This window comes from Nematostella vectensis, chromosome 7 (genome assembly GCF_932526225.1).
Source record: "Nematostella vectensis chromosome 7, jaNemVect1.1, whole genome shotgun sequence".
NCBI classification, from domain to species: domain Eukaryota; kingdom Metazoa; phylum Cnidaria; class Anthozoa; order Actiniaria; family Edwardsiidae; genus Nematostella; species Nematostella vectensis.
This window is the reverse complement of record NC_064040.1, coordinates 7,612,651-7,623,615: the sequence shown is the minus strand read 5'-3', so window position 1 is coordinate 7,623,615 and position 10,965 is coordinate 7,612,651. Positions and strand designations below refer to the sequence as shown.

At 37.9% G+C, this 10,965-nt stretch overlaps 2 protein-coding genes across 2 annotated transcripts; one reads left to right on the top strand and one right to left on the bottom strand.

Annotated features, from left to right (window-relative positions):
• Positions 1-112: 112 nt before the first annotated feature.
• On the bottom strand, positions 113-6,664 carry LOC5520885 (ribonuclease Oy). Its single transcript, XM_001640556.3, has 10 exons — positions 6,524-6,664; positions 4,835-4,886; positions 4,087-4,171; positions 3,616-3,701; positions 2,760-2,832; positions 2,242-2,315; positions 1,818-1,931; positions 1,696-1,744; positions 1,516-1,587; positions 113-643 (listed from the first exon to the last, which is right to left on the bottom strand). Exons 1-10 carry the CDS (start codon positions 6,531-6,533, stop codon positions 509-511), a joined length of 750 nt encoding a protein of 249 aa, XP_001640606.2. The 5' UTR covers positions 6,534-6,664; the 3' UTR covers positions 113-508.
• A 385-nt stretch (positions 6,665-7,049) lies between these two features.
• Positions 7,050-10,744, top strand: LOC5520790 (hydrolethalus syndrome protein 1 homolog). Its single transcript, XM_001640653.3, has 8 exons — positions 7,050-7,250; positions 7,458-7,687; positions 8,244-8,439; positions 8,594-8,740; positions 9,254-9,317; positions 9,385-9,466; positions 9,904-9,933; positions 10,311-10,744. Exons 1-8 carry the CDS (start codon positions 7,151-7,153, stop codon positions 10,410-10,412), a joined length of 951 nt encoding a protein of 316 aa, XP_001640703.2. The 5' UTR covers positions 7,050-7,150; the 3' UTR covers positions 10,413-10,744.
• The last annotated feature ends 221 nt before the right edge of the window (positions 10,745-10,965 follow it).

The following is a 10,965-nucleotide window of genomic DNA, read 5'->3' as shown; positions in this document are numbered from 1 at the left end:
CTATTCAGAAATAAAACAGTCGCGCTGCCAGTCGAGCAGACCACACCTAGAAGTGTCTGTAGTTTTGTTGTCATTTTGGGGGGAAAAACTAGGATTTAGAAGAGAGCACACGTTCCCTACAGCGTTCATTTATCAAATAACATAGCAATTAATTTTAAGTACAACTAGCATCTATTTATAAATTAAGTAGCAATATAGGGGTTTTCAAAATCCCGTGCATCAAAATGTAATTGTTTAAGTGTAATAGTCAAACCAGAACAAAAGAGAACAAAGACATTACAGTGTATTAGTACTAAATAAACTAAATACTATTTCACGGGTTTTTAAAAACCACTTTAGGGGTTGCCTACTTAGTAGCTCTCAGTCTTTTCTTTGGAAGAGAAGCACACTATTGTTTACGTAATAACTATAAAAAAGGCTAGTTTGGCATATCAACGACATAGTTATACAGAGCATCGACGAATTTATGATTAATCAGCATTCTGTGTATTCTTGAAGGGAAAAAGGGTTAGTGACGTATGATGGTTGGATATCCTAAGTCGTCGTCATCGCTGCAATGTTCCGGGTACGTTTGGATACAGTTGCGCGGACGGAAAGACTTGTCCAGACAAATGCGAATTCCAGCTAACAGCTGTTGGTCATCCTGCAACACAAAAACAACGACAAGTCACATCACCCTTGTCAGCCACACCTTTGGATATTGTTGGAAATGTTTCTAAGAAATTTTGAACGATCTCAAAACTATACGCCATGTACCGATTTTGATCGCAAATATCGTAATAGCTTTCCGAAACCAGCAGATGGAGATGCTTTTTTGAACTTGGTATTTTGCTAGGATGACAAAATGCTGGATGCCAGAGACCCTTTTAATAGCATAGTTATATAGTTGACGCCTTGATTTAAAGCCGCATTGTCATCAGTTTACTTCCGGAGGTCAGACGGAAACCTCAACCGACTAAAGACTCGATTCGAATCCGAAATATTTAACAGGCCATCCGCTCTAAATTAGCAGTCACATCCTCAAAGAAACTTCCAATAGACACACTGCTTTCTATATTTTGGAATATTTTTCGTGCTTTCCGTTAAAAATCATCGGAGATTCTTACGTAATCGACCGGAAGTAAACTGGTGACAATGCGGCTTTAAGAGTGGAAAGCAAAATCTCTGTTGAGTCCACCTTGACAGTAACCATGTTGCCAGTCCATATATGTAAGTTAGTCTATTTCTACAGCTCTCTCCATAAACAACACTTTCCCCCACAAAACAAAAAGGGCGCTAGATGAGTTCTTTCACAACTTCAAAAAGAAAAAAAATCATTGATGATGCTTGTCTGGGAAGGGCAAATATGAACGGCTTTTTTTTTAAAGTTTTAACTTTTCAGCAAACGAGACTGCAAAATAAAAATAAATGCCTGGTAAAACCTTCAACCTTATAGCGTGGGTATATTGTGTATCACATGTGCTTGGACTTGTGCAGCGTTTTGCGTTTTTCAGTCATATATGTTCATGTCCTTACCGGCCCTCGCAGACAGATTACCCGACCTTTAGCACCGTATTTATTACTGATAGCACGCTCCACTTGTTTCACCTTTACAAACATTGGAATGAATAAAAATTCAACATCATTGAAGTCCTAAATCGTGCTTAAAAACAATTATCATTGACGTGAAATTTTAATAACGCAGGCAAAACATACCGTGTACATTTGATCATCACTTGGAATAATATTCTCACTGGCTAAGGCTCTGGAGATAAAAACATATAAAAGAAACTGAATTCCGTTTCCACAATAAGAAAAGTAGGTGAAAATATATTTACCGTAGAAGACCACAATTACTGTTCAGTGCCAGCGCCATAGAGAAATAACTGTGCTCATTACTGGTTTCTGCAAGATCTGTAGCACAGGTTCCGTGCTTTTTCCATTCATGAGACCTGGAACGTTAAAGGTAAGCACGTGTTATCAGTGATTGACCCAGGGGGGTACCCCACCTTATAATATATTGGTGCACAACCTCTAATTGCAAGGTGCCCCTTAGTCCCCCCCCCCCCAGTTTTGTCTACAAATAACATGTCTATTGAGAATCATAAAAAGCCGTTGTGGAAGGAGAAGGGGGGTGCGTTCGCACCCCCTGCACCTCCCTTGGATACGGGCCTGTGTAACTATATGAGGGAGAAACATTATTTGAACACTCAGGGCGCAACTCAGGGCACATTTCCCTAAGCTAAGTCATACAGTACTCACCAAAGATCCCTGGCACTCGATTTAGAGGAATCAGGGAAAGCAAGCCAACGTTGCATCATCCTATCTTCCAGGTCCTAGAATCAGAGAATAACAATATTTTTTAGTGGTGCAAATGGTCAGATAAGCAAATAGTCTAATAAACAATGGCAAACACTGACCTATTTTTGAAAGCAAAAGCACTTCAGTTACTTTTTGCATTGTAAAAAATTCAGACATGAGACATGGACACTCAAGTTGATTTTTTTATCACCGGACATTAAAGATGATGCAAAGAAATTAATATCTTAACGGAGGATTCAAGAATTATTTATATTTATTCTGAAAGCATGCATGTCCAAACCTTGGATTAAGGGACAAGAGTTTGTAGCTAACTTGGATTAACGTTATTTTAATTTCCGTATTTTTCATCATTACAGGTGTGGCATGCACCCTAGACAACCTAAGACTACGCCTCTTCTCATTGGGGCATAAGAGAGCAGCAAAATGTGTGACGTTTCCTGTGTGAGCTCAGTTCCTACCTGGATCTCAGACTCTACAAATGGCCATGAGCTGTTACAATTCACTGGCTCAGCTTTACCTCCTACGGTAGGCCTACAACAGCAAAAAAAAAATTGTATTTATATACTATCTATAAAAAACAAAGATACTCTATAAAACCCATGTGAATGATTTACAAAAGACACAACTCTTTGTAACAAGGACATTCTAAAAAGAAAAAAAACATGATACCAATTCAGAGCAGGTAATGTGTTATAGTCTGGATTTCTGAAGTCTTTTCTGATTTTGGGCTATTTCTATGGTCCACTGCCATTTCCACCTATAATTGGTATGTATTCTAAATATACTATTTACATGTTTACTTTCTAGTCTGTCCTCCCTCCTTTTTATTAGGATGTCAACAGCTTGACAGTTTGATATGTTAAAGCCGCATTGTCACCAGTTTACTTCCGGTCGATTACCTAACAATATCCGATAATTTTTAGTGGAAAACGCAAAAAATATTTCAAAATATTTAAAGCAGTGTGTCTATTGGAAGTTTCTTTGAGGATGTGATTGATAATTTAGAGCGGATGGCCTTTCTCAGATTCTAATAGATTCTTTTGTCTTTTAACGGTTGAGGTTTCCGTCGGACCTCCGGAAGTAAACTGGTGACAATGCGGCTTTAACAGTTCATTCCACAGCCATCAACCCGGGCTGGCTGAGAGGGGGTGTGCAGTCATATGTATCATGTGGGAAAAAAGATAGTATTTGATGATTCTTTTATAAAAATTTACCCACTTTTTGGTGGCTTATGGGGGAAATGTGCATGCGCATTCTGCTCACACCACTGGTACCACCTGTTCCAGAATAATCTAAGTACAATCTGCGACATACCAAAGGCCATGAAGAGTCCATGTGGTAACATCAGCAGGAACACAGTCATTCCTTGCATTGCCACTGGTGAACCTCCATTTATCATCCTTTCCAATTAAAAAAAAAAAAATAAAAAATAACATCCACTCCTGTACTTAAAAACAGGTATAAAGACAGGGGCGGATCAAGGAATTTCAAAAAGGGAGGGGTAAAACAAGGGTTTCAGGAAAGGGGGGTTCAGATTAAACAATGTTCTTCCCTGGGTTTGGTTATATTTGTTGGTATTTTTAAGTCAAATATCTGAAAATACGGGGGGTGGGGCCCACTTGCCCCACCTCTTGTTCCGCCCCTGTAAAGATAACTGACCAAAGTGAAACCAAGATTTTTTATTTTTCTTTCAGCCTTTTTATAGTTTTGCACACAAATCACTAGAAATATAACCCATAATATTCTGCTCATTTTCAACAATGTACAGATGTGGCTGCTCAATACCATTGTTTGTCCATTGCGGTAGTAGCACTGGGATTGAGGCCACCATTGGCTGAACACAAAGTAATCCCACTTGTGGCTTTCAAGGCTGAATAGAACAAAGACAGGAAACCAAGGTGAGGACTCAGTTTAAACATGATAGGGTCCAAGGGATCAAACTTCTAGTTTTAACCAAAACAGTAATCAAACCCAGGGGGGTTAACAGCCAGGGGGGGTTTGGATGAACCCCCCACCCGGCTTGAAGGTCCGCTCAGAGCAAACAAAAATATATAACGTTTGGCTGGAGATATACCCTGCACATCAATATGTCTTTAAAATGACTATAAAAATCTTATTATAATAATTATCTTTATCATTATCGCTATATATTAAAAAGTACCCTATTAATGTAATAAGGCGAGGAGAGGGGTATACCGGAAATTTGGTAGGCTGAAATGGAAAAAACAAACCACCCCGCTCAAAATCCTGGCTACAGGCCTGCAATGAAATACTTCAGATGTTGTCTTAATGTAATGAAAATTAACAGTTTAGTGACACAGTTTAGCAAACAGAGATATAATATATATAATTATTTGGGGTGGTCGGTATGTGCAACCCATACTCCACCCCCTGCTGTGGTCATGTGATGCAGAAGAAATTTTAAGGCAGATATCTTGACATCATTTTGATGAATGGGCAATGGGCATTAATGGGAGTCTGGTCTTAAAGTTTGCAAAGAAATGTGATTTTGATTTAATGTCATTACCAATACCTAAATGCCTGTGAGGCTGTCAGAATGATGACAAGTGTAGCGATAACGCAACCTAAGAAACAAAAACGATGAATAATATCATTCAGAAATTTGGCATTTAAGGGTCTGTACAGGACCGGAAATGATCCCCAAAAGTACCTCAACTGATCCTCTGACCCGAAACGATACCGAGGAGTCCCTGAAATCAACCCCAAGGAATTGTGGTAATGGACAAATGGAAAGCAGAAGAAATACTTGCAATTCTTGAAGCTTAATAAAGGGTTAACAGTGACTCGATTTCTAAACAACATGACTTAAAAATAAATTCCAACACAATACTTCTATTTATTACATTGCCCGGCATTAAACCCATAAAAAGAGTCCAAAACAAATACACAACTTTAAATTGCTACTGAAAGGAATACAGCATAAACATAGCACAGCTTTGCTCAGATCAACCAAACTTTTGACCTTCCATCACACTCTTAACATTTTGCGGTTCCAACACATGACTCTGACACTATAAATCTCACTTCCAGTAAACATCACTCCTAAAAATTAATATTTGTTTGACAACCAAACATGAATTTCACCACGAAATCCTTGTTCACACGAGCGAATATTTTTATGGAATGACAAAAGCACACTGAGTAATACACTCGAACAACCCTTCTACTACCGATGCAAAATATTAAGAGGATGTGGCTTTTGTTGAAAGCAATATTATGTGAGTTTTGAATTTCCTCATGTAGTTGTGCGTACACCCCGGCATGATTTCATGATATGATAGGTCTTTCATTCACCAAAAACAAACATGCCAAAAAATAACTTTAAAACATTTCACTTCCTATGAAAAGCAGCATGTCCTATCTGTAAAGACTTTCTTTTATGGAATGTAAAAATGATTTATCTACAACAGGTTATTCAAATTACTATCACAGGAATTGTTAGTTGACCCCAATTTCTGACTCAACCACTGTATTTCCCCCGCAGCCGTATATTAAAATCTTAATACTATAGTTTTAGTTAATGTAAATTTCCTTTTAATAACACAAACAAAGCTAAATGTTTCATATGTTCTTAAAACTGAAAGCCAATCCTTACACATTCCTTTAGTTGTCCATTACTGTAATTCCTTGGGGTTCATTTCAGAGACTCTTGGGGATCGTTTCGGGTCCCTGGATCAGTTGGGGTACTTTTGGGGATTGTTTCGTGTCCTGAGATCGTTTCGGGTCCTGGGATCATTTCGGGTACTGTACAGGTCCCATGTGGGTAATTCTGGAAAGTCTAACATCAAAGTTCTAAAAGTATCGAAAAGTCTCAAGAACTGAAATATGATGCTTAAATGATGAACACTAAATGGTCTTATTCATCGAATAGACTTGTGATACTTGCTCCAAATGGAGAAAGAAGCACAAATTAGCATCCTCCAGCATCTTGACGAACAGCCGGATTTACCCGAATTATAGTGAAACACACTCAAAACATAAACTATAGGAGCGAGATAAAGAGGCAAAAAATAATTGCTATGGTTGCATTAAATAATCCTATGGGCTTTAGCGATAAAAAAAGTGAAGGGATGCTGAAAAGTATAAAAAACATATATAAGTAATAGGACCGCGGCGCGTGATCATCACATGACAAAGGAAATAAAATTTGCGCCCTAAACCAACAGTCATATTCACTGTGTTTGAATTGAGAGAGACTAACCTGTTCTCATTGTGATCGCAATATTCTACGGGAACGAAAGTTCGTGATGTTTTTGTCTCCTGTCCAAGGAAATATAGAAAACGAAACAGCCACAAGTCCGCACCGGAAAACGGTGCCAAGAAAATACAGGTTTCTACTAGGCGTTCCTAACTCAAGGCTGAGAAAAATGAGCCACAGGGAGCCCAAGCTCACAGTTGGTTTTTTATTATGTTGAGTGAGGTAGGGATGACCGAATTTTACGAAACTTAACAAAGGTAATCAAAATGATCATTTTTAACCGCTCAGTGAGTTTCGTGTGTTTAAGAAATTAAGAATTTTTCACAAAACCATCAAACCACTTACTGTGAGCTTGGGCTCCCTGTGAGTAAGCAAGCCAAAACATGTAACACAATTCATAATAAACTCATTAAAAAGCGTTATTTTTCCGTAATTTAATTTTTGTGTAAAACACAAACAACAACAATTCACATAGCATAGATCATTTTGAGCGCCGAAAACCCATTATATGGTGACCCTGTGGTGACCGAGGAGTACTGGGTCACAGCATTCCACATAACCGTTTCGGTTCAACTTTCAAGTTTTTTGTCCGCGAGATTATTCTATTTGTTGTGTTTACTCCGCTTTAGTATGTCCGATTTCGAGTTTACCGAAGAGGAGATCAGAGATAAGCTTGCTGAGCTCGGCTACACGAATGTACCGCGGGAAAAGCTCAGAGAATTCGCTGATGGTAAGTTTGTCGTGGTTGCTCGTGTCAGTTTCATAGCAAATTGAAACAGCAGCATTCAAACGCTGTAGTTTAAGCTTCAAGGGAAGCCTCCCAAATTTATGTCACATCGTTTATAACATAGATTGGTGTCTTGGAATGTTACAGCATGTTTTGTTCGACCTCTGTAACCACCAAATCAAATTCCCTGGCTTCGTTTTGTCTGCATAGATCTTCGACAGCTCATGCGTTATGAAAAGAAAGCATCTTTAGAGCAAAGAGGCCCAGAAAGCTTCTCTTCACCAGCTAGTACTACAGACTACATAGATAGCTACATCACTACCTCTGATGATCAAAGCAGTCCATTGTCTGGGGAAGACGCTGGGTACAGGGGCCTGGAAGAAAGGGGCCATCGTCCCATCCCGGCACCAATGAGACCCAAGACTGCACCATTGTATAAGGTGAAGTATCAGCACACTAGACAGTTTTAAGCCCTGATGAACAAAATATGCTCCATGCATTTTCTGTTAAAAAAGAAAAGATTTAAGACAACTGTATCTGGCAGAGATGTAACCCTGCCCAATATTTTTTTAATAACCAGATAGATTGACTGTTTTTCTCCCTCTTGACTTTCTTTTTGCCTTTATCAAAGGTTACTTAGTTCAAAATTTTGGCTTGCTCAATTTTTTTTCTGGACATACATGGCCTATCCATCAGATTTGGCAGTTGTTATATAAGCAAAAATGAATCAACATTGACTTGAAGATGTATGCTTTACCCCTCTCTAAAAAAAAGGGCAGTTTCACTGATGTTTAAAACATTAGCCCTTCATCAGAGCAAAAGATAATCAGGCTGCAATATGCAACAGATACAAAAAAGTATGTAACAGTTAAGCAATGCCAGTTTTTCTACTGCTTTTTTTTCTTTATTATAACATTGTCCTGATTAACCTCTAACATTCTCCAAGTCAATCGGCAATTTATTTTACATAATAGGTTATTTTCTTTTATATTCTAGGGCCATTATGTAGAAATTGGGAAAGAAAACAAGCTGTATGCCATCGAAGAGGTTACAAGCCCATCTGCTTCAGAAACCTCATCAGTTGACCAGTTTGAGAGACCCAAAAGCAAAATGGCTAAAAAAAGAAAAGTGATGAGGAGAAAAAATGGAGAAGCAAGAGTTTTTGACGAGTCTTTTACATCTACTGACTCAGGTAGAAGTTTGATTTTTGTTGTTTACTTCCATTGTACAGTACTGTATACAGTAGACCAGAAGTTATTTGCTTCATTTAAGAGTAACATTCTTCTATTTATTATATGTAGTTTTGTATTTTTTTTTTCTAATTAAGTTTAGTATTCCATTTACAGCATCCACAGTCACAGATATTTCCGAGTTAGAGCAACAATTGCGAGATCTTCCCCTACGTGGTGATCACAAATATGATGACATTCTTCAAGAACCTCAAGATTACAGGCCATGGGAGGGACGGCAAGCTTCAAAGGCACTTCCATCATGTAAGATCACGAAGTCATGGTTTCCCTGCAAAAATCTCAGCAGTAAAGTCCGGTGACTCTTCAACTTTTGCCTGTGAAACAAACTGAAGGCCAGGTTACTTTAAAAAAAGATTTGCACTTTAACAAAACCCAAGACCACTTCAGCGATACTTAATTTTCACATTTCCTGTTTTTTGTTTACTCAATTATACCTCCTTTTGCATATTACTAATGAGGGAATTCAAAGTGCATGCATATTGAAGGCATCCTCTTTTTGAGCCATTTTGCTTGCTTTGCATCAGAAATATAATGTGATAAGAGGAAGTAGCTTGCACATATGGAAACTTCAGAGAGTGGCCCAGAATAAGCCTAGAAAAATCCCTTGCATTTTTTATTAATACAATTATCTGCTAGTACTTGTATCTCAAAAGTCGAGAGAGCTTAGTCTTCTTATGGCTATTGGGTTTTTTCAAGGGACAACTGCTGAATAGAACTATCATAATCAAGTAACATATTCACTCTTTCTCTTCCCAGACATCAGACCAAGCACCAGTCACCCCCATACACGAGGAATTAAAAAAATTGACCCAGTGAATAGGTATGGACAAAAACTTCTAATATCTGATGCATATAGTATGTATAAACTAACATTTGTTGTATGGTAGATACCATCAGTTTAAATATGAGTGGGAACACCAGAAAGCACCAGGAGAGAAGAATCGTAATTTACTCAGATGGAATGTCAGGGTAAACAAATCTTCAAAATAAATATTTGGCATTGATATCTTCCCACCCCTTTCCCTTTGACATATGTATTAGGGCCGAAAATTATAAGGAAATGACCAGAAGGGGCTTGGCTTAGCCCCCCCCCCCCCTCTACCCCAGATATTTTTCTTAATGTTTCTGTTCTGCTACCACTCTGTGTATTGTATAAAATAAGACACACATATCACACCTCATCACATTTCCACACACTTCTGTGGTGTTTTTCGTTCCTTTTAGTTATTGTAAAACATCAGCAAGTCTTTTATATAAGACTGAATATTATTTTTTGCTTCAAGAATACGGTATCCCGTTATTTGAATTTAATGAGAATCCTGGAGTTTTGTTAGTTTGTTTTACCATCTAGAAAACAAGACTTGTTGACTGTCTGCACTAAGTTTTGTGCTAAATCTCTTTTCTAGGGGCAGATGTTACAACAAGAAGTGTATGAGGTCTGTATGTCATATAAGGCTTGTGCAAAGATCTCCAAATGTTACCTGTATTATCTGTACATTCACACCTGTTGAAGTTGCTGTCACCTGTTGCCTTATGAACACCTCTCTATCACTTACACCTTGTTATTACTGACAGAAATACAATCCCAAATGAGAATGAAAATACAAAAAAATGCCTGACAAGTATCCAAAAGAATTCTGGCTGAATAAGTTGCTTTTTCTTGTTGTTATACTACTGCCAAAAAAAGCCAGATCGCTGCCCTTCCTACAACAGCTTCTCACAACAGTAAAAAGACCTTTAAGCTTTCACCCTAATTACACTTTTTTCATAGGTTATTGACACATTTTAACTTTCAGCTATTTTTTGTTCTTAGCGGCCACAAAGAAGATATGCTCCAAACAACTATGTAGTGCCGACAGAGAAAAAAAGACAGTCTTTACGGTGGCAAGTAAGAACTAGTCTCGCCCGAGCATGAAAAGCAATTAGAAATCACAATGTACAGTATGTACTTCTAAATTTTAAAATGCCCAGCACCTTATTACTTGTACGTAACAGTCAAACAAAACTCTGGGGGAAGTTCACAAATCAGTCTAAAACTTATAATACGTTTGTAAAGAAATAGGTTATATATTGACTGTGCAGACTGTTTTGTATAGCAAACTGCCCCAAGTCATACTTTATCTTGCCGTCATATCTGAAGCTTGCTTTTTTGCAAAATGGTAGCAAAAAGACCCTTTGGATCTCAATATGGGCATACAATCATTGTAATATCTTTGTAACTGTTGTAATAAAGTTAGTCATTAAGAAGTTGACTTGTCTTGCATATTCTGCAGTGTAGAAGAATTCAAAGACCAACTGACTATCATATCCTTGGGAAGCATTTTGATCTTCCCAAGGATTTGATTCTACTGTAGCAATTGCCTACGGTTACCTTTATTGCCCTCTCAGGTAAACAAGTGGGTGAAGTGCACCTAATACAAAGAAATCTCCTTGCTAATGCTCAGCTCAATTAAAACTTCTTATTTATA

Bases quoted from the DNA above. Each gene is read 5' to 3' on its own strand.
- LOC5520885 (XM_001640556.3), bottom strand. The intron at 1,932-2,241 runs GTGAGTACTGTA...TTAACGTTCCAG, and splicing joins TCGAGTGCCAGGGATCTTTG to GTCTCATGAATGGAAAAAGC. The intron at 1,745-1,817 runs GTAAATATATTT...TTTTATCTCCAG, and splicing joins AGTAATTGTGGTCTTCTACG to AGCCTTAGCCAGTGAGAATA.
- LOC5520790 (XM_001640653.3), top strand. From the start codon at position 7,151: ATGTCCGATTTCGAGTTTACCGAAGAGGAGATCAGAGATAAGCTTGCT. The intron at 7,251-7,457 runs GTAAGTTTGTCG...TTGTCTGCATAG, and splicing joins GCTCAGAGAATTCGCTGATG to ATCTTCGACAGCTCATGCGT. The intron at 8,741-9,253 runs GTAAGATCACGA...TTCTCTTCCCAG, and splicing joins TTCAAAGGCACTTCCATCAT to ACATCAGACCAAGCACCAGT.